Source organism: Octopus bimaculoides, chromosome 1, assembly GCF_046866305.1.
Source record: "Octopus bimaculoides isolate indiv1 chromosome 1, ASM4686630v1, whole genome shotgun sequence".
NCBI lineage: Eukaryota > Metazoa > Mollusca > Cephalopoda > Octopoda > Octopodidae > Octopus > Octopus bimaculoides.
In genome coordinates this window covers 79,346,067-79,370,278 of record NC_142928.1, presented here as the reverse complement: position 1 = coordinate 79,370,278, position 24,212 = coordinate 79,346,067, and the positions used below count along the sequence as shown (strand labels likewise).

At 37.7% G+C, this 24,212-nt stretch overlaps 1 protein-coding gene across 6 annotated transcripts in view; it reads left to right on the top strand.

Moving 5' to 3' along the window:
- The window catches only part of LOC106883562 (chromodomain Y-like protein 2), a 188,767-nt gene extending 167,567 nt beyond the window's left edge, over positions 1–21,200 (top strand). For all 6 annotated transcript variants that reach the window (XM_052967610.2, XM_052967614.2, XM_052967606.2 and 3 more), the window contains 5 exons: positions 443–858; positions 4,305–4,468; positions 7,998–8,208; positions 13,290–13,433; positions 20,491–21,200. In XM_052967610.2, the coding sequence (XP_052823570.1) occupies positions 443–858; positions 4,305–4,468; positions 7,998–8,208; positions 13,290–13,433; positions 20,491–20,652 (1,097 nt within the window). In that variant the 3' untranslated portion in view covers positions 20,653–21,200. The remainder of the gene's footprint in view (positions 1–442; positions 859–4,304; positions 4,469–7,997; positions 8,209–13,289; positions 13,434–20,490) is intronic.
- The last annotated feature ends 3,012 nt before the right edge of the window (positions 21,201–24,212 follow it).

The following is a 24,212-nucleotide window of genomic DNA, read 5'->3' as shown; positions in this document are numbered from 1 at the left end:
CAGACTCCAGTCTGATTTGGCATGGTTTCTATGGCTGGATGCCCTTTCTAACACCAACCACTCTGAGAGTGTAATGAGTGCTTTTACATGCCACTGGCATAAGTGCCACTTGTGTCACAACTATGATTTCACTTGGCTTGATGGGTCTTCTGTCGCCAAAGATCTCGGTTATTCGTCATTACCTCCGCGAGGTCCAATGCTCAAAAATACTTTTTAAGTGCCACCAGCACAGGTGCTAGTTGCTCAACACTTGCACAAGTGCTAGTTATGCAACAGTGGCATAGGTCACATTGCCTTCATGGAGCATGCATCATATATTTCAAAGGAAAAGAGATTACTAAAATGGATGAGAAGTTATTTATTTTTTATATATTTCTATTCAGATGTTTCTTGCTTTGTAAAGTAAAATTGTATATATATTTTTATCTCATTTTTATTGCAGTAATTTCTGGAATTACAAATAAACCTGTCTCTGCAGTGACTGCTTACACTGCAGATGTCAGCCAGATCAAGCGTACCTCATCCATGAATCCAGCCACCATGTCAATGGATACATTGTATGGAGATGTGCCTGGATTCCAGATGTTACCAATGATCCCTACCAGCCCATCCACTAACACATACCGTTTACTCATGTCAAAAGTTCCTCCACAGCCTCACTTAAACAAGAAGCATAAACGGAAAGAAGAGACTGACAGTAGTGATGAAGAATGTCAAACTCAAATTGAACGCCGTCTCAGTGTACGCCAAAGTGAGTGTGCTTTTAGATACAAAGAAATCGTCGTCAAAAAATCAAAGGGCTACACTCAAATATGGCTGAACACTCACACTGAACTAAGAAATGCTTTAAATCCACAGGTAAGTAGATTTTCTGACATCTATTGTGTTTTAGTTCACAAAACTCAGTTAAAGTTGTTAGGTTCAACTCAATTTGCTCAAACAGCATCAGGTAATGAGAGTTCTCCAAGCAGTACCATTCTCAGCCAAGCTGCACTCTTCTTCCCAGGTGACACCTATTTCAGTCAAGTTACTCTACACAGTCCTTTGCCACGCCTTTACTGGCCTGACTCTCTTTCTCCTTCAGTTATCCACTGGATAGCTATCCTTGCTAGTATTTCCAATGGTAAGTGCAATGCCTGGCCAAGCGGCTTCATTTGTCTAGCTATGATAGTCTGTTGCAGTTCTCATGATCTCATCCTTTGTGTTGTGCTCATGCCAGCTAGTCTTCAGGATATTTCTAAGACACTGACACTGAAAAGAAAATTCATCACGTCACAAATCCTGTCTGTCAGCCTCTATGTCACACTTACATACAATGCCATAGTTGAAGTCACTAAACCTTCTTCTCTAAATTCATTATCTGTCAGTTGATGAGAGGTTTAGAACAAGTTAAATAACAGATGAATGTAGTAAAATTACAAATTTTACTAGCCTAGTTTTCAATCATGATCCACAATGGATTTTTCAGACTAAAAAAAACAAAAAAACATTGCACAACCAGAATCACTTTTTCATCTCTCTCTCTCTCCACTCACCCTCTGCCATGCTGTTTTCTCTCCCTTTTCGCCTCTCTCTCCACTCACCCCCTGCCATGCTGTTTTCTCTCCCCTTTCGCCTCTCTCTCCACTCACCCCCTGCCATGCTGCTTTCTCTCTCCCTTTTCGCCTCTCTCTCCACTCACCCCTTGCCATGCTGTTTTCTCTCCCTTTTCGCCTCTCTCCACTCACCCCCTGCCATGCTGTTTTCTCTCCCTTTTCGCCTCTCTCTCCACTCACCCCTTGCCATGCTGTTTTCTCTCTTTGCTCTTTTCTACTCCTACTGCAACAGTCTTCACTCTTTGAACAGGCTGGGTTAATTCCCTGTCCACTCAGGCACTCCCCCTTCCTCATTGTCTCTCTCTTCCATTCATTATCTACTATCGTACCCAATTTCCATCTACTTTTCCTGCTCCTGCCCTAATAACTATGCCCAACCCTTCCTTCCCAGCATGTCAGCCTTCTGGATCCCCCTCTCCTTCCTGCTCATTTCATTCCTGCAGTTGTTGACTTACAAAGGACCAAGAGCATTAATGACATCAATTTTGCCCGTCTAGGATGGCTTGCAAAGGTCCTGATCATTGACTCTTTCTTCAGACCCAACAAATTTAGAGAAAATAAAAAAAATAAGAATGCTCGGAGTGGTTGGCGTTAGGAAGGGCATCCAGCTGTAGAAACTCTGCCAAATCAGATTGGAGCCTGGTGTAGCCATCTGGTTTCACCAGTCCTCAGTCAAATCGTCCAACCCATGCTAGCATGGAAAGCGGACGTTAAACGACGACGACGATGATGATGGATTGAAAACCACACTGTATATTGTTTTCATCAGCTTATCTGCATATTTATTCTGCTCAAGGTCTATCTTGTGTTTGCAGGTAATATACACATATCTTATTATTTCAGCATAGATAAGAAGCTTTGCTTTTAGTGTGTATCTTTGTGGTGTATGACCTCTTTGGTGGATGAACTGTTATTACACGAACAGAATGCAAGTGACCAAATAAGCAAAATTCCCACTTGCCTGTGTAAGCATTGAATGTGGAACACGATCTGAATTATATTAATTTTTTTTTTTTTCAGCTTCAGAATGTAAACCCCTGTCAAATTAGTATGACAAAAGTATACAGAATATTGTGTGTGTGTGTGTGTGTGTGTGTGTGTGAGAGAGAGAGAGAGAGAGAGTATACACACATTGCTAGGATAATATCTAAATGCATAGAAAATTCAAATCAGAGTTGCTTCCCTTGCACAATGCAGCGACCTACCTTGTTGATTATCAAATTGAAAATGTAATTTTGTGTTCTGGGAAATTCGGTGTACATACTGAAAGAAAAGAAGTATAAATTTTCCTATTAACCACTTAATCCATATTTATTTGAAAGTATATCTACAATATTCAGTGGATACTACAGCAATTGGGACTTCATACCTATAGAATCTTATTTGTCAAACACAAACACATGTGTAGTAAGAATTGTAGACATGAAATATCAATTTCAGTAGCACTCAATTACCATTGACAGGTAACAAATATAATGAAAAGTAAGAAAATCACAGCAAGTTGCTATATTAGTGTATTTGATTAGAAAATTACTATTTTTTAGTCTCACGATGAGAGATATTCAGTAACAGTACTTTGAAGTAAAGATTGTTTTGTCAACATAACATGGCAGTCCTGGTTTAGGACGAATGTTGCTGCAATTTAGCTCCAGGAGACATCGTCTCCAGCTGGCTATACAACATGATCTGTTCCCTTGTTCGAGAGACAATATCTCCTGGGGCTAAATTACAGCAACATTTGTCCTAAACCGGGACTGCCATGTTATGTTGGCAAACAATCTTTACTCCAGTGTATTTGATGTTTTTGAAAGCGATAACATTGGGTTATCCAATCCTCAGTTTGCTTTATTGTCTATTCTGTCAGTCTTTGTAAACTACAAGGTATAGATCCTCCCATTTTAGACATTGTAGGGAAAGTCTTGATGGTAATTAGGCTGGGAAATATAAATGGTCCAAGTAACTACATGGAAGCACTATGGATAGTTCTGGGCACAGGGATGACTGTGTGATTAAAAAGTTTGCTTTGCAATGACTTGGTTTTGGTTTTGATCACTCTGTACAGCACCTTGGGCAAGTGTCTTCTACCTTAGGCTCATATTGATCTAGACATTGTGAGTGAAATTTGTATATAGAGACTAGGGAAGTCTGTTGGTTGGATCATCCATGCTTTTGAGTGTTGGGGTTACTCTTACTGCCCTGTTGAACTTCCTCTGCCATCTTGCCTTTAGGTGCTTTCAGCAGAGTCCACTTTCTTGTATGCACTTGGACTATGTCTCCAGTCTGGTGATAATTTCCTCACTTCCTTCTAGTTTCAGATGCCCTGATAAGGGTCACAACCACTGCCCTTCCTCCTCTGTTTAAGCCTTAAAGAATAAATAAAAATAGCAAAGTAAATTCACATTACATGTCTGTATACTATAAGGTAAATGATCAAACATATACAAATAAGCTGAATGGGAAACATCAATAATTTCTGTCTCTTTCTGTCTCCTATGAATTGCATAGAAGTGAGTGCATTACGGTTTGTGAACTGACTGAAGTGTGGTGGTCAACTGATAGTTTCTTCATCACCATAGATATTTTTTTTTTTTGTTACTAAGAGAAAAATTGGTGGTTTCTCTCTTTCCCGCCCTATACTGTTCATAAATGCTGTATTTGCTGTTATTTCTTTTGTAAATATAAATTTGTTTTCTTCTTATCATTTGCTAGGTTATTCAAGAAGTTGTGTCTGCCTTAAATTCTGCCAAATATGATGACAGTCATCTTGTGATGTTTTCCAGTCTTGGCAGTGTCTTTTGCTCTGGCATAGACCTCCATTTTCTGCTAACTGGTGAACGTAAGGTACAAGCCAGAAAAATGGCAGATGCACTCAGGTAAGACTATATATATGAGGGAGAGTCAAAAACTTAATGCACTCTTGTTTTTTCACTGTATTCACACAAAAGCACGGGATAAACAAGTACATCATTTTTCTATATAGTTTCCTTCCTTTACAATGCACTTGGTCCAGCAGTCCACAAGCTTTCATATTCCCTCCAGGAAGAAGGTCTACAGTTGGTTGTGCAACGATTTATGCACCACTTCCTTCACATCTTTATCTGTAGGAAATTGACAACCTTGTAAATTATCTTTGAATAGTCCAAAGATATGATAGTCAGAAGAGGTCAGAACTGGGCTGTAGGCAAGATGTTCTTGATTTTGAAGTTTACCTTGTCCAGATGGTTTTACTGTCATTCAAACACAAAGACTCTCTAAAAGTATCTGAAGACACACATGCACACAGAGTTTGCCATAGCTATGTAGTAAGGTTATGTGAATGATGGCTAAAGCTCTATCATTCTGGATGGATGATAAAACCCAATATTACCCAATAAACCTAATACATATTTACAGGCATTGATGTGTGGTTAGAAGCCTGCTTCCCAACCACATGGTTCCATGTTCAATCCCACTGCATGGAAGGTGTCTTCTACTATAGCCTCAGGCTGATCAAAGTCTTGTGAGTGGATTTGTGTGTGTGTGTGTAAGTGCAGATATTTTTACAAAGTTAGGGATCTATCTAGCTTGCGAACTGGTGTTGGTTTGTTTACGTCACAGTAACTTAGCATTTTGTCAAAAAGAATAAGTACCAGGCTTAGAAAGAATAAGTCCTGGGGTCGATTTGCTCGACTAAAGGCGGTGCTCCAGCATGGCCACAGTCCTGGGGTCAATCTGTTCAATTAAACCCTTCAAGGCAGTACCCCCAGGATGGCTGCAGTCTAATGACTGAAACAAGTAAAATACAGAAAATATAGTATATAACATAAACAGAGCCTGAAAGATTGCTTTAAGATGGATATGGCGTATTTTATAAATATGCTTGTTCAAGTATCATAATAGCACAAAACTTAGTAACTCTTTTGGTTGTGTATTTAATTTGATATATATTCACAAATGTTTTTATTAATCAGTATCATCAAAATTATATCTTCTTTGTTTTACACAATTTTAATTAATATGGCAACTTGTGGAGCCAATCTCCCATGTTTACATGTGTGTGTGTCTGTGTCCCCGTTCCAAGCAATCTAACTCAAGGGACATAATTCTGTAAGACATTGCAACCTAGCCGAGAACACATTTAATTCATGACATATTTACATTAAATATTATTTTCTACTTCTTTTCTCTCTCTTTCTCTCCCTCCCTTCCCTATCCTTTCTACAGCCATTCACTTTTACCCTTAATTTTGGCTTTTATCTTACAACATTCTGTGAAAAGTATAACATTTCCATAACTGCACTGCAGTCATCATCATTGTCATCGTCATCGTACGTCCGCTTTCCATGTTGGCATGGGTTGGACGGTTTGACTGAGGACTGGCAAGTCAGAAGGCTGCACCAGGCTCCAGTCTGATGTGGCAAAGTTTCTACAGCTGGATGCCCTTCCTAACACCAACCACTCTGAGAATGTAGTGGGTGCATTTATGAACCATGAGGGCCAGTCAAGCTGTTCTGGCAATGACCACGCTCAAAAGGTGTTTTTTACGTGCCACCAGCATGGGAGCCAATCAGCAGCTCTGGCAACGATCACGCTCGCATGGTGCTTTTAACGTTCCACTGGTACTCGTGCCAATCAGGTGGTACTGTCATCGGCCATGTCAGCGATTTTTATTTCACTTGACTCAACAGGTCTTCATAAGCAAAGTTTATTGTCCAATGAATGAGGGGTACTCATAAGTGGGCTGGTTACACCCACTGGCATAGACCACGGGTTATGGTCTAACTTGGCTTGTCGGGTCTTCTCACGCACAGCATATTTCCAAAGGTTTCGTCAGAAGTCATCGCCTCGATGAGGCTCAATGTTCGAAGGTCTTGCCTCACCACCTCATCCCAGGCCTTCCTGGGCCTACCTCTTCCACAGGTTCTCTCAACCGCTAGGGTGTGGCACTTTTTCACACTGCTATCTTCATCCATTCTTGCCACATGGCCATACCAGCGCAATCATCTCTCTTGCACACCATAACTGATGCTTCTTAAGTCCAACTTTTCTTTCAAGGTACTTACACTCTGTCTAGTATGCACACTGACATTACACATCCATCGGAGCATACTGGCTTCATAATCCTTTCTACAAAAGGCACAAGACCTGAAATTTCGGGAAAGGGGATAGTTGACTACATCGACCTCAGTTTTCCATTGGTAACTTAATTTATCGACCCCCAAGAAGATGAAAAGTAAAGTCGACCTCAGTGGAATTTGAACTCAGAATGTACCAACAGACAAAATACTGTTAAGCATTTCACCTGGTATGCTAACAACTCTGCCAGTTCATCACCTTAATAATAATAAATGTTTCCAACATAGATACAAGGCCTGAAATTTAGGAAGGATGAGGTTTGTTGCTGAATTCAATCCTAAAACCTAATATTTGACTGATACTTTATCAACCACTAACGTTTGAAAGTCAAAGTTGACTGCAGCAGGAATTGAACACAGTGTTAGAACAAATACTGCCAAGTATTTTTTCTGATGCTCTAGCCATTCTGCCAATCCACTGTTCTCAGTTGTTTCTAACATGGGTATAAGACTTGTAATTTTGTGGGTTGCTTGACTGATACTGGGCCTTAAAATGGATTAAAGGCAAAATTAGCTTGGTAGGCTTTCCTGCAAAGAATTGCGTAAACTAACTAGTAATGTAGAGAGTAAATTTCCCAGGGGTTGAATTTTTAATTAAAACGTTTTTTTATGCCATTCAGCTTTATATAAACTTTGAAAGAAGTGAAGTTGTGAAAGGTTAAAATTTGATTTAGCATGTCTAACCCTTTAGCATTCAGATTACTCTGATAATGTGTATTCACATTGTTTGAATTAACCATGCATTATCTCATATCTTTGGTGATTGTTTATATTTAGAATGACATTGAAGGGTAGGTGTGAGAGGCCAAATTGGATCAGTTTGAATATGAAACAAGTAGAATATTTGGGCTGGAAATGGTTGGTTTAAATTCTAAAGGGTTAAAATAATGTGTATCTTGATTTATTGTTGAGTTAGCAGTTCCTATTGTTAAAGGTAGCTTTTATCTGAATAGATCTCATAAATTCCTTAGAAAAGAAAGTCTTTTCCTTAACAATTATAAGACAGGGAAAAAAATAAACACTTATAAATTTTCATTTTTATAGAGCAAATAAAATAACAATTAATCATGAATTCTGTGAAGTTAGTATAAATGGGTGAAAAAGTAGCCATTCATATTAAATATTCTCCCTCAAATTACCTTCTACCTTTTCAATGTATGAATTTCATTGTTAATTTTTCAGTAACTTGTACTCAATATTTCTCATAAAAGAACATTAATCATATGTAACAATTTTGCTACCTTTCTATATTCTTTCCATTTCATTTGATTTTTTCCCCCCTTTGCAGAGAGTTTACTAAGGCCTTTATAACTTTTCCCAAACCAATTGTGGCTGTTGTTCCTGGAGCTGCCATAGGAACTGGCATGGCTATACTTCCTATCTGTGATATTACATATGCCAGTGACAAAGCAACATTCTATTTACCTTATTCTCAACTGGGACAGACTCCAGAAGCTTGTGCCTCTTACACACTTCCTCTTGCTGTTGGTATTGCAATGGTATGTATGCTACTTAAAAAAAAAAACATGATTTCTAACATATGCAATAACTCATCAGCACACACAATATATCATATGCAAATATACAAACTTCTAGCAAGATGGCTGTTAGACATATTACAATAGTTGCCTTTCTTGTTCTCTCCCTTTTTATTACTAGATGTTATCTCAATGTTAATTAAGTTAATGACCATGTTCTAATCAATTGGCCATTGTAACTATTATATCATTACAGAAAGAGGTTACAGATACTATTTTTGCAGAACAAACAACACCATTCTCAACATAATATTACGCATCATTTATGTAACATAGAATGCCTTTAGATACTGCTTTGTACTGCTGCGTCATTGCTTGTCATAGTCACTTGTCATTTCCTTCATAAGGTTTAGCATTCTTCAACACAGACTCCCATTTCTTTGACATTCTTCTTCCTCAGGCTCCTTCCACTTGGATTACTTGATTCTTCTTTATCCAACTATCATTTTTGATATCCATCACATGTCTGTATCAGCTGTCTTCTGTCTTGTACACAGTGGATGATTTCTCCAATGCTGATTTTTTTCTCTTATTGCACTCCCTCATTTTTGCACACTAACATTACATGCCTAATGGAACATACTTGTCGCATTTCTTTCCAGTTTTTGTACTTTCTTAACATTCAGTCCATGTCTTGGTACTATGTAGTCTTATGTACAGGCAACATGCAATTTGCCTTTCACTCAAAGAGGAAACTCCTTTGTTGCCAGCTGAGGTATTAACCTTACTCTGACTGCTTTGCTTTCGTAACACTTAATTCCACTATGGGTAAACTCGCCTAGACAACTGGAGCAGTTAATGATTTACGAGGAGGTGCTGAAAAGTTCCTGATTTTAAGGGTTTCATGAAAGACCTTCCAAGTTCCTTTACAAGGCTTAGAAAAATTGAAGAATCGCTGCAATAAGTGTGTGAATCTGAGAGTGGAATATGTTGAATTCAATCATAATTAACTAATCCTCTTGTGTTTTCTTTTACCCAAAGCTAGAAATTTTTCAGTACCCACCTTGTACAGCTAACCTGTGCTCCTCAAAGGTTGCATTTCATGGGTAATCTTGCTGCTAATTACTTCTGTATATCTGCTACATACAAAATCCTTCTTTGTCACACTGCCTGTAGTCCGATTGCATCTTTTGTGTGCTCATTGATTGAGCACACAGTACAAAAGTCTTACATTAAATTTTTGTATCTTTTTTTGCTGAGTAAAACTTCTTTCTTTGCTAGGTTAGACCTTTTAATTATAGACCCTACTTCCTTATTCGGAACTTTTCTTGAAATTCTTTGACTGATTTCTTTATTGGCTTATACACATTCAAATGGATAGTTCATTTTTAATTGTTTAATTATGGACTTGAGAATTATAATAAACAGGATGGGACTGTAAACCAAGTTCTGATGGATACACTGAATTCATCACTGAACTTGTTACTAACTCTCACTTTATGAATAACACCCTTGTATAGCTTGTACTACTCTCTAAAGCTTTTCATCTCTATTGTGCTTTTTAATGACTACCAGACAACAGAGCATAATTCATTGTCAAAAACCTTCATTGTGTCAACGAATGCTATATCTAGTGGTGTGTTCTTAACTGTTATAGTTTACTCAATAAAAAGAATATGTTGGTGGTGTCCTGTTATAGGTCAAACCCAAACTGCAGTTCACCTTGATAAACTACCCTGCCACTTTTATGACTTGGTCCATGTTGTAGGGAATTAGTAATAATGGTACACCCTCCCACATGACGAATGGAATAACATAATCACTATAAGTAAAGAGAAGTACATGAAGTACTGGAGTACAGAGCAGGCGGTCAGAGATAGTTGTGTCTTTACTGATTTTACTAAGTATACTGTATACCGAAGTGGTGTTATAACAATCCAACATTTTAAGGATTATAACAGTGGCGACGAGGATTTAAACAACTCATGAGGAATTAATAATCTTGACAAAGATAAACCAATTCATGTGAATTCAGTAGAAACTCAAAGAGAATTTAAACAACTCACGAGGAGTTAACAAACTCACAAAAGTTTTTGTTGTGTGAATTTTACAAAAAAAAATCGTAAAGTTATGGAAAATTTGTTGGCCAGTTTGCTTGATTTGCAAAAACAACAACTGAAAGAACAACAACAGCAGCAGCAGCTACAACTGAAAGAATAACAACAGCAGCAGATGCAACTGCAAGAGCAACAACAACAGCAAATAATATTACAGCAACAAATGCTGCTATTACTGAAGTCATCAGGAAAATCAGAAAAAGTGTTCTTGCCAGACTATATAGGGAGCTCCATAACAGAGGTCAAATACGAACCCGACAAAGGAGTTACCTTCAAAGTATACTACGGAAGATATGAGCAAATCTTCGAGAAAGAATTTAAAGATTGGGACCATGAGATGAAAACGTGCTTAATCTTAAAAAAACATGCAGCAGCAGAACATGAGTGTTACAGCAATTATGTACTCCCAAGAAAACTTCCTGACGTAAACTTTAACGACACAATAGATATATTGTGTAACATTTTTAGTGTAAAAAGCTCATTGTTCAATATACGCTAGAAGTGTCTGAACAGAGAGAAAAACAATGACGAGGACTACATCACATATGCTGGTAGAGTTTACAGGGAATGTAAGAAGTTCAGGCTGGATGAATCAATGCCAGATATGTTCAAATGCCTGATTTTTACACAGGGACTAACTGCAGAAAGAGACACAGAAGTTAGAACTAGAATTCTTGCTAAGCTGGAACAAAACCAGGATGTAACCCTACAGCAAGTATCAGAAAAATGTGAAAGGATAGTCAAATTAAGACATGACACAGGAAATTGAATGGAAAGATTATTTCCAAGTAAAACAAGTGCGAAATAGTCAGAATAGAGATAAAGTGTTTTCTATAAAACAAGGCAAAAATCAGGGAATAAACCTATGTTTTGCATGTGGAGGTATACACCTGAGGAAAAATTGTCTAGTTAAAAAAATGTTAAAATGCAATTGAACCCTGATAGCGATATTACCATTATAAATGAAAAAGGCGTGGAAATATGTCAGTTAGCTGAAATTAATTAAATCTAAAAAGGTAGTACTTGGTGTTATGAGAAAAAGATTATATTTTATCAGTGAATTCATATGTAATGTAACATTTTGAGGTCAAACAACAAAGCAAAGATATATGTGTTAAGAAAGCTCATTTAATCTGTTCAGCACAGAGTGGATGGAACTATTCAGAGTATGGAATACACCCATAAGTGTTTTGTGTGGAAATATAGTTGGTTCAGTCGAACGTTTGAATGTGGCTAAGGGATTGAAACCAAAAATTGCAGTAAAACAAAGTGGAACACCTATATGTAAGCCAAAATGAAATGAAAAATTGCCCATAATAAAAAGTAAACATTGTTTAAAAGTAGATGTTCCGTGGTCAAGACTACTCATCGATTTCGCTGGTCCTTTAAACAGTTCTTACTACTTAGTGGTAGTTGATAGTTTTACGAAATGGCCTGAAATTTGTATGTGTAAAAAAACCAACCTCTTCAACTGTGATGAATTTTTTACATGAATTGTTTGCAAGGTTTGGCATCTCAGACAAGATAGTATCTGACAATGGAACACAATTTTGTGTCTAGTGAATTTTTAAAATTTTGTGAAATGTTCACGGTAGAACATAAAACTATGTCGCCACACCATCCCGGATCTAATGGACAAGCAGAATGCTTTATTGATAACTTCAGAAGTGCCCTTAGAAAATCGAATAAGGAAGTCATGGATGGGGTAGCACTACAACAATTTTTAAGAGTGTTCTGTATGACACCAAATTGGAATACACCAGCAGGTATCTCACCAATGGAGCTGATGTTTGCAAGGAAAATAAAATCAGTCTTTGATAAATTGCAACCTGGCAAGAAAAGAAAAAGTGTCAGGGAAGACATAGCAAGATTCTTTCAAGTTGGTGCAAAAAGTGTATATGAAGGCATACAAGAATGTAAAGCAGAGTTGGGAAGATGGCGTAATTACCAAATGCGTAGGTAAAATGATGTATTGGGTAAAAAGTAGAAAAGGCATACAAAAGGGACACAGGAACCAACTGGAAAAGAGATTCGCGGAAAGCGAACCAAAGAGGTTGAAGGAACCGATGGAATGGTTGTACGATGCAGTCCAAGTACCAATGCCACTAGGTGATTGAACCCATGCGTACAAGTGAGAGGAAAAGAAAACATAGAAAGTTCCTGAAAATAGATGCTAAGTACAATAAATATTAAATTGTACGAAAATAAACACTTAAAAAAGAAAGGGTGAATAAAAAAAAATTATTGCTAAATAAAATGACACCTCCTAAGAAAAACTTAATAGGGAAGATGTTAGAGGGAATTAGTAATAATGATACGCTCTTCACACATGACAAATGGAATAACATAGTCACTATAAGTAAAGAGAAGTATGTGAAGTACCGGAGTACGTAGTAGGCAGTCAGAGATAGTCATGTTTTTACTGGTTTTACTAAGTATACTGCATACCAAGGTGACGTTATAACAATCCAACATTTTAAGGATTATAATAGTCCATCATCTTAATACCTCTGTAATTCTTTTCCCTGCATCAGTTGATGCTGCAGCTGCTGTGACAGCCATTACTGATAAACTCTTCTACTCTGATTATAAACTTACTTTTTGTTGATTGTATCCTGAATCACGCTGTTTTTCAATTTGAAACACATCTTGCTTGTGCTGCGGTTGTTATGATGTAAAATATTAGCCAGTTTTTTACTTTCAGCTTCTCTCCTTGCTAGATATGCCTTATCTTCTCTTCTACTTAGCTGATATCATTACTAGTGCTATAAAAAAAAAAGATAGTTGCTCACTAATAAATTATCAACAAATATCTAAATATGCAAAATTATTTCTTGTAAAGCAGTCACAGAAAAACACATTTCAAATCATCCACTAGAACAAAAGTAAAACTGTTCCTTTATTAAAGAGCAGCTTATTTAAAGATTGTTGGGCATGTTTACTGTACCTTATTTTGTCTTCATTTTTTTTTCCCTTTTGTCTCAGGCCAATGAACTGTTGTTGGGTCGGCGGAAAGTAACAGCAACTGAGGCTCATCAGCTGGGTTTAATCTCTCAAGTCTTCTGGCCTACGTCTCTCATGCAAGAGGTCATACCTCGAATTCAGACTATGGCTAATTCTTCAGCAAAGGTGATTTTTTTTTTGCTATTTTCTGTTTTCTCACAAAATAACATACAATAGTTTTAAGTTGCTGTTTGATAAAAAATAATGCTAATTTATCAAGTGAGAGGGAATACTTATTCGTAAAATATACTTGGTTTATAAAGTGTATGTGTGGACACGGTTGTGTAGTTAAGAAGTTCTCTCATGCACATGGTTCTTGGTTCAGTTCCACAGAACAGTGCCTCAGGCAAACATCTTCTATAACCTTGTGCCAACTAATGCCTTGTGAATGGATTTATTAGATGGAAACATTTGTAAAAGTTTGTCATGTAAGAGAATGTGTGTGTGGTTATTGGCATATCATGGTTTCATTTAAACAAAATGGTTATGTTGTTTACATGGATTGTTGCCATTACAACTGGTTGCTCTGTACTTTTGAAGATCTGTGGAATAAGAAAAACAAATGAGAATTAGCAACAAGATGTCTCACTGTAATATCTTGCCTCAAATAAGTGTTTGTTTAATCCATGCTAGTATGAGAAAACATGTTAAATGAACAAATGAATGAATTTGTGTGCATGTATATATGTGTGTGTGTGTGTGTGTGTGTGTGTGTATTTATACACACTATCATTTAAGTCTGTCTTCTATGCCAGCATTGTTAGGTTTCACTGGATCCAACAAACTGGAGGACAGTGGTGAGCTCCAATGCCTGTTTTGGCATGATTTCTATGGCTAGTTGCTCTTCCTAATGCCAACCACCTTATAGAATGTATGTGTGTGTGTATAGTCTCAAGAAATGAATGACAAAAGAACAGAAGTTAACATCTTCATTAGCTTACAGCTGTTTCTGCGATAAGAAGCAGTACACTCAGAGCTGAGTGATTGTGCAAAATCCAAGTTCCCGTGAAGCCATTTAAATGGCTTATAGCAGGAACAGGTGAAAGCTAATGAAAGGGTTTGCATAACATCTGTTCTCTTGTACATTAATTGATATTTTGCTCAGTACTCACCTGATGCTTTACTCTTAAGCACCTGTATATTGAGTTCTAATAATTGGTCATTAGTATTACTATCCCAAGTGAAATTATAAAACGTGTGTGTGTGTGTGTGAAGCATTGTGAAATAGTAATGATATTAAGAAAGCCACTACAATGCAAGTTTCAGAATAAGGAAGGTAAACAGCTTCTACACCAAAGCAACCCAAGGACAATGGTTAATATTTTTACCTTATATTTTAATACTTTGGGTTTTAAATTCTCTTATCAAGAAAACAGAAGGCCAACCAGCTTATTCTATCTGTGCAGATCAAAATAACTAATTAGTTATTTTTCAAATGTTAACACTGTTGTCAGTAGACAGATTAAGTATATTAATCATGATAGCTTCTTTAGTCCTTAGATTTCCAATATTTCTTTTTAGGGTCTTATTAGTAATTTTGATATCCTTGTATGATGTCTCTCCTGATGTATATACTAAGCCTGAGGCTTTAGTATAAACGTGCTCGGGTGTGTGTGTGCGCATATGTGTATGCGTGTCTGTGTAAATTCTTGTATTCAGCAATTTACAGAATGTAAATATTAACAAATATTGAAATTTAACAATTCCCTATCAACAAATCTGATAGCTCTTTCCTTTTGAAGATGTATAAGAAATAAAATAGGTAAGGATTTGTGTCAGGAAGGGCATCTGGCTGTAACATAATAATATGCATTCTTAATATATATGCCCCAATAATTTATATTCATGTAACCTATTCTAACATTAAATAAAATGGCATAATGAATAAATGGTGTTATAGGTTCATAAAGGTATCTCCACATTATTGATGGGGCAGTTGGCTAATGTACCAGCATTGTTGCTATGTGTAGGTCAACTCCCAGGCAGGCATTTTTCAAAGAAAGTTCAGTGTGTGTAGACTTTATAATAGAAGACACCTACCCAAGATGCCCTGTAGCAGGATTGAATGCAAGACCACATAGTTGGGAAGTAAGCTTCTTAACCACACAGCCACGTCTGTTATGTATACACAGTATGTCGATAAGATTGGATTTAATAGATAAGGCTGATCTCTAATGCACAAACAGGCCCCTGGAGGCACTTCTCTGTAAAATTTAGTGTTATTGGATTATCTCTTTGTGAGCTTCAGTTGGAAATCAAGCAGAATGAGAGAATTCTGATGTTACTCAGGTGTGTCATTTCAGAATCTGCACCGTTTTGAACACACATACACTAATTGAATTGCCTCCTCATGAGACGATAGCAAAAGAATGTCATCTACATATTTTGTAAAGAATTTTTCAAGTCATGGGAAAGCACTCTCCTAATGACCCTTATATGCATTTTAAAAAATTTTAAACTTCTGTAATGCTTACACTGATAACATATTGTTTATTTTTTATATTAATTTTGTGATTGCAGAACTGGTTATAAATGAAAAGACTGCACTTTTTCCCACATCATCACTGTATTTAATTTCATATATATGATAAATATTACCTGTGCATTTTTAAAATTCAAACATACATGTTAATTTTTGTAACATCACATTAATGCATATGTTTGCCAAATTCTTATACAAAGAGGCAAAATATTTTACAGTGGACAGAAACAAAAGGAAAACCTTCAGATATATTTGCAGATCTTATGAATGCTACATATTCCTGCATAAATATTGTATAGTACAATAAATCTCCTACAAAATGCTTGACAACTACAAAATTTAAAAAAAATTATACAAACATATGCACTAGCAGCACACACACACACATACATACATGTGTGTACACGAACACAACATATACAGTAACCCTTTGACTATTGTGGGTGTTACATTCCAAAAACCTTGTGATAGGTGAAAATCCACTGTACTGTATATTTTTTTATTTTTATAATTTGTATATATTTATTTTATTTTAAATGCAAAACAACACCATGGAGGAATCGATGTAAGCTTAAATAATGAACCATGATATGGCGAGAGATTACTGTATATACACATACATCTATATATTTGTTTTCTTTATGACCAAGAGACTCTGCTGCATGTTACAACCTGAAACACCTTTAAGTTAATGAATCCTAGCTATAGTTGCTTACTCTTAACCTTTTTCTTGTATTTATCACACTAACAAAAAGATGTCAGAGATGCTGCGTGCTGGCACAAACCAAAATAACATATTTCCTCAACTAATTCTTTTCCTAGTTGTGCTATGTCTCATTCTGTTATTTTCATAATTTGGTCTGTCAGTTTTTTGCCTCCTTAGTTGCTTCTTTCCAGAGTATCTTCTGTGCTTCTGTAGCAGTTGATGATGACGACGACGATGCTACTTTAGCCTTTGAGTATGGCATGATCATCACCATTATTTAATGTCTGTTGTCCATGCTGGCATGGATAGGACAGTTTGACTAGGGGTGGTAAACTAGAAGGCTGCATCAGACTCTAGTCTGATTTGGCATGATTTCTTCGGCTGAATGCCCTTCCTAATGCCAACTACTTTAAGAGTGTAATGGATACATTTGCGTTACACCAGTATCTGCCATGACTGCGATTTTGCTCAGCTTGATGGGTCTTCTCAAGCACAACATAATGCCAGAGGTCTTGGTCGTAGTCTCCATGAGGCCCAACACTTGAAAGGAGCTCAGCCACTTCACCTCTGTGAGGCCCAACATTCGAGAGGAGCTCAGCCACTTTGTCTCCATGAGGCCCAATGCTTGAAAGTTGCATTTTATGTGCCACCAGCACAGGTGTCAGTTATGTGACACCAGCATCAGCCACAACTATGATTTCACTTGACTTGACAGGCCTTCTCAACCACAGCATATTGCCAAAGGCCTCGGTCACTAGTCATTGCTTCTGTGAGGCTCAAAGTTTGAAGATCATGCTTCACCACCCTGTCCCATGTCTTCCTGAGTCTACCTCTACCACATGTTTCCTCCACAGTTAGAGATTGGCACTTTTTTTCTCAGCTGTCCTCGTCCATACACATCAGATGAAACCAGTGCAGTCATCTCTCTTGCACACCACATCTGATGTGTCTTATGCCTAACTTTTCTCTCAAGATGCTTACACTCTGTTGAACATGCACATTGACATTGCACATCCAGTGAAGCATACTGGCTTCATTTCTTTCAAACCTACACATGTCCTCGGCTGTCACAGCCCATATTGTACTGCCATGTAGCATAGCTGTTCACACACAGGCATCATACAATCTGCTTTTCACTCTGAGAGAGAGGCTCTTTGTTGCCAGCAGAGGTAAGAACTCTCTGAACTTTACCCAGCCTAATCTTATTCTCACAGCTATGCTCTCAGAGCATCCACCTCCACTACTAACTTGATCACCTAGATAACGGAAGCTATCTGCTGCCTCTAGCTTACCCCACCTGGCTGTTGATGGAATCTATTTTCTGTATATTTTGGGTAGTTTATTGTACCTATGCGTCTTCCACATACAAAAGCTAGTTTCCCTATTAACCTTCGTCTGATATTGCTGCACCTTTTATGTGTCCAAAGCTTACACTAGGTGCATATTATGGAGTTACTACCTACACCTTTTCTACAGATCAAGCAGGGCCATCTACTTGAAGGGATTTGTGATCTGTCTGCCTTCCTATTTACTAAGACTTTGGTTTTAGCTAGGTTAACTCTAAGGCCCTTCGATTCTAGACCTTGCTTCCATGCCCAGAATGTCTTCTCTAGTTCTGGTAGTTATTCAGCTATAAGAGCAAAGTCATCAGCATAGAGGAGCTCTCAGGGGCAACCTGTCTTAAATTCCTCTATTATTGCATGGAGAACTATGATGAACAAGAGGTTGCTGAGCACCAGTTCTTGGTGAACCCCTACTTGTACCCTGAATTCTTTATTATACTCATTGCCACCCCTCACCTTAGTGATGGCATCCCACTACATGGCTTGTACAGCTCTCACCAACCACGTCTATCCCTAGTTTCCACATTGACCGTCAGATAAAGGAATGGGGGACCCTGTCAACAAAAGCCAAGTACAAAGGTTTATCTTTGGCTATGTATTTCTCCTGCAGCTGCCTTATCAGAAATATAGCATCAGTGGTGCTTCTCCTTGGTACAAAACTAAACTGCGTTTCATCTAGACTAACTCTCTCCCTAATTAGTTGGGCTATGACTCTCTCCATAACTTTCATCACCTGATCCAACAATTTGATACCTCTGTAATCATTTCTATCTAAGGCATCACTTTTACATTTGTCGCAGTTGACTATGGTGCTGCTACACCAGCCATTGGGTATCACACCTTCATGAACCACCTGATTTACAATATGGTTGACTAGACCATAACCCACACCCAGATATTTTAAGCATCTCAATGGTGATACCTGACGGACCAGGAGCTTTCTCTGTCTTCATATCCTTAATTGCTTTATCTACCAAGGTACTCTCAATTTGGATAGCTGGTCCCTCAATTGGGTCAACATATGGCAGACTCTACTCCTCCCATTCATTCTTCACATTTAGTAGTCTTTCATAATGGCATTTCCAAGCCTCTTTCTTTGCAGAATCATTAAGTGCAAGTGCACTATCATCCATCCGGACACATTTCTCTCCTATGACATCACAAATTTCTCTCACGCACTGTCTTGCAATCCAAAACACTTCAGTTCTTTGGTCCTCACATCACCGAACATATGCAAACTTCTTTTCTACTTCTTCCTTGGCTAAATATACCTGTCTTCTAGCTTCCCTTCTGGCTATCTGATACAGTTCTCTGCTACCTCCACTCTTCCAGGCCTGTTTCTTTGCTCTAATAGTCCTGTCTACAGCATTGTTCTACCACCATGTTACCCAAGTTCTAGATGGGATTTTGCACAAGCCACAGATTTGGTCTGTGGCACTCAGCAAGCTGTCTCGCAGGAATTCCCAGTTGCCCTCTATGTCACAAGTCTGTAGCTCCTTCCTCTCATCAAACTTTTCAATTAGGATGTCCCTAAATCTTTGACCATAGGAAGGGTCCTTAAGCTTCCAAATCCTTCTTTTCTAGATTGGTCTGCTTCTTGGCACCCTTCTGGCTTGCAGTCTGAAGTCACTAATGACTAGTCTATACTAGGGGGTACATTCTTCACCAGGGAGGGTCTTTGTATTTAAGAGCAACCATATATCCTGCTGTCTGGTGAGAATGTGATCAATCTGGCTAGCACAGTCACTCTCCACATACACCCTTGCAACCTCTATCCACCTACTCTACCGGTTCTGTCCTGGCTATCTTTTATTTACTTTGTCTTGTACCTTGTCAGCTCACGCTCCACCCCAATTCCTCTCTCATACTCATGTATAATGCAAGCAACCATGTTTATCTTCTGCATATAAATACATGTATGAAAAAGAAAAACCTGAGTGATTATTCTACAAAAATAAGTATGTGTCTGTGTGTAAGTATGCCCCTTTACACACAAGCATGTTTGTGCAAACACTCCCCTCCACTTTTCAGTCTACCATGCGTTTGTTTTTCGAAGTAGAGTTTTATGTCTGGATGCCCTTCCTGATGTCAACCCTTTTAATCACCATTTTACAACATGCAAGGACACAGTGTTCTAATTCTAAAGACTGTGATACAGATGGTTTGCTGATGTATATATACATGGCATACACATGTGTACCTGCTTACTCTTGTAAATTAATTTGTAAATCTGTGTATATGTGTATTTTTGCATGTATGTGAAGGTGCATGGCTCAGTGGTTAGAGTATTGGGCTTACAATCATGAAATAGTGAGTTCAATTCCTGGACCAGGCTGTGTGTTATGTTCTTGAGCAAGACACTTTATTTCACGTTGCTCCTGTTCAATCAGCTGTAGAAATGAGTTGCAACATCACTGGTACCAAGCTGTTTCAGCCCTTGCTTTTCCCTTAGATAACATTGGTGGCAAAAAGAGGGTAGGCTGGTATGCATGGGCAACTGCTGGTCTTCCATGAACAACCTTGCCTGGACTTGTGCCTTGGAGGGGAACTTCCTAGGTGCCGTCCCATGGTCATTCATGACTGAAGGGGATCTTTACTCTTTGCCCATTTGATGTATATTAATCACCTTTGCTGTTTTTGTTTTTTCTGTAGGCAATGGAAGCAACTAAATTATTAATACGCAGTCATCAGCGCACGAAACTTGAATTGACAAATGAAACTGAATGCAACTATTTGTTTGAGAGATGGTCACAGCCTGATTACCAAAAAGCAATTCATGAATACCTAAGTGATGAGAAAAACTTCTCGTATTGACCAACTCCTCTGTCTATATCAGTCACATGATACTACTACTATTACTACTACTACTACATTGACTAGATGTTCTTGGTGGTTTAGTCTTTGACTTCTGTCTCATTCAGCTTCCCACTACATTGTAAGAACATTGCCCAAAGTTTTAATATGCTTTCTTCACTGTCAACTATCTCATGTCATCATTGAACATGTTATCTGATGGATCATACTCTTTTAACAATGAAACTTGATAAAATAAAAAAAAAAATGAGTAAAATAAAATTCACACACACCTCACAATCAATAAATAAAAAAGAAACAGACTTCTATTTCAAGGATTAACATGATTTTTAAGTTATCATGTGTCATTCTGCAAACTATCACAAATATACATGTATCTGTGTGCATGTGTTATTACACACACACACACACACACACACACACACACACACACACACACACACACACACACACACATACACATGTTTGAATATATATATGTTTGGATGTTCAAATGTGAGAATGCATATTCAAGGAGCTTTGAATGAATAAAAGGCAAAAGTGATTCATTCCAGTGTTACTGTGAGTTTCTCACTGCATTCAATCCTTCAGATATATAAAAAAAAATTTTAAAAAAAGTAAAGAAAAAAAATGAGAGAGAATTTATGAATTTTTGTCACCTGAAGAATCACAGATATCAAGGAACTCTGAGCTGTAGCAGAGTGAATTGTCAATTTTGGTCAACTAAGTTTGTTTGTGTGTGTGTATATATATATATATATATATACTAAATTCCATTTAGGTTTTATTTATATATATATATATATATATATATATATATATATATATATATATATATATATATATAAATTCCATTATGTACATATATATGAAGGGGTATGTACAAACCTAATTTTCTGTTTATTTCAATTCATTCACCATCAGGAATAGAGACACTTTAATATTCAATCTATTGTTTTGGTTTCTGACTTCAGTTGTCTGAATGAATAACTAGCAATTTTGAGATTTAGCAGACTATTTTGCTAGCTTCATCATCCACATTTGTCAATTCACTCTGAATATAGGTAATAAAAAGCAAAATACCTTTACCACAAAGTTAAGAATAAAGTAAGAACATCCCTCCATCTCTCTCTCATTACTGAAGTTTTGCATTTAGTTTTTTTGTTTTGTTATTATTTATAAAGAAACTATCACTCAGAGTTCGATTCCTGCCAAGGTTGACTTTGATCTTCATCCCTCCAGTGTCAATAAAATAAAGTACCAGTCAAGTGCTGAGGTTGATTTTAATTGACTAACTCCTCCCTTCAAATTTCTGGCCTTGTTCTTATGCTAAAAACTATTCGTTGTTGTTATTATTATTATTATCAAAGACGGCAAGTTGGCAGAATCATTAGCATGCTGAGTGAAATGCTTAGCAATATTTCGTCTGCCACTACATTTTGAGTTCAAATTCCACCGAGGTCGACTTTGCCTTTCATCCTTTTTGGGTTGATGAATTAAGTACCAGTTGCGTACTGGGGATTGATGAAATCGACTGCCCCCGCCCCCAAAATTTCAGGCCTTGTGCCTATAAAAGAAAGGATTATTATTATTATTATCAAAGATGGTGAGCTGGCAGAATCGTTAGCATGCCAAGTGAAATGCTTAGCGGTATTTAGTCTACCACTACATTTTGAGTTCAAATTCTGCCAAGGTCAACTTTGCCTTTCATCCTTTTGGGGTCAATGAAATAAGTACCTGTTATGCACTGGAGTCGATATAATCGACCAGCCTCCTTCCCCCAAAATTTTCAAGGCCTTGTGCCTAGAGTAGAAATAATAACTATTATTATTGTTATTATTATCAAAGGCAGCGAGCTAGCAGAATTGTTACCATGTCAAGTGAAGTGCTTAGCAGTATTTCGTCTGCTGCTGTGTTCTGAGGTCGACTTTACCTTTCAACCTTTCGAGGTCGGTAAATTAAGTACCAGTGAAACGCTAGGGCTGGTGTAATCATTTTATCCTCTCCCCCACAAATTTCGGGCCTTGTGCCTTCAGTAGAAAGTATTATGATTATTATTATTATTAAGGCGGTGAGCTAGCAGAATTGTTAGCACGCCGGGCAAAATGCTTAACGGTATTTCATCTGCTGCTATGTTCTGAGTTCAAATTCTGCCGAGGTCGACTTTGCCTTTCATCCTTTCGGAGTCGATGTAATAAGTACCAGTTATGCACTGGGGTCAATGATAATCGACTAGTCCCCTTCCCCCGAAAATTTTCAAGGCCTTGTGCCTAGAGTAGAAATAATGAATATGTATGATAAAGCAGGGAGCTGGCATGATTGTTAGCACACTGGGCAAAATGCTTAGTGGTATTTTGCCTATAGTAGAAAGGATTATTATTATTATTATTATTCCGCTGAGGTCGATTTTACTCTTCATCTTTTCAGTGTCGGTAAAATAAGTACCAGTTGAGCACTGGTGTCGATATAGTTGTTTAACCCCTCCCCACAAAATTTCAGGCCTTGCACTTATAGTAGAAAGTGAGCTGACACAATCGTTAGTGTGAGAAAAACTGCATTGTGGTATTTGTTCTGATTCTCTACATTTTGAGTTCAAACCCCACCAAAGGTCAGCTTTGCTTCTCATCCCTCTGGGATTTCAGGCCTTGTACCTATGGCCGAAAGAAATTATCATTATTAATATTGTTTGCAAACTTTGGCACAGGGCCAGTAAGTTTGGAGGAGGGGCTAAGCCGATTACATCAACCCCAGTGTTCAAGTGGTACCTATTCAAGTTGACCCCGAGAAGATAAAAGGCGAAGTCGACCTCAATGGAATTTGAACTTAGTACCTCTACATACATTGTCAATCATCATCATCATCATCATCATCGTTTAACGTCCGCTTTCCAAGCTAGCATGGGTTGGACGATTTGACTGAGGACTGGTGAACCAGATGGCTACACCAGGCTCCAATCTGATTTATTAGTAATATTTCAGGTGGCGGGCTGGCAGAATCATTAGCACACCAGAGGCAAAATACTTAGTGGCATGTCGCTTGTCTTCACATTCTGAGTTCAAATTCCGCCAAGGTCGATTTCGCCTTTCGTTCTTCCCCTAAATTGCTGGTCTTGTACCAAAAGTTGAAATCAATATTGCAAATAGGTTTTTGTTTTATAACGTTTTCTTTTTATTTGTTCAGTTAAAAATTATTGGGAAGGGTGGTTAAAGAAGAATGCCGTCTAGTGCAGAAAGCTGAAAATAGCAAATTCTTCAGCTTCAGCACCAACAACATTTGTTTGGGAGGAGTGTGAGCTAATGGGAGCTGTGTATATTGAAGTCATCAAGTATGGTAACTTTAGAGACTCAAGACAAAGGGAGAGAGAGAGAGAGAGAGAGAGAGAAATCCTTTAAAAGTCACGTAACCTGTGATCTCCTTGAGATGATGTGCCTTTATTCAAAATTTCAATGAATATGCCTTGGATTGGAAGGTGATGCCTTTATATTCTCCTATGAAAATTCCACAACAAACACATGACTCCTGTCAAGGAAGTCATCAGGGATCATTTGTTGACCTTTTGG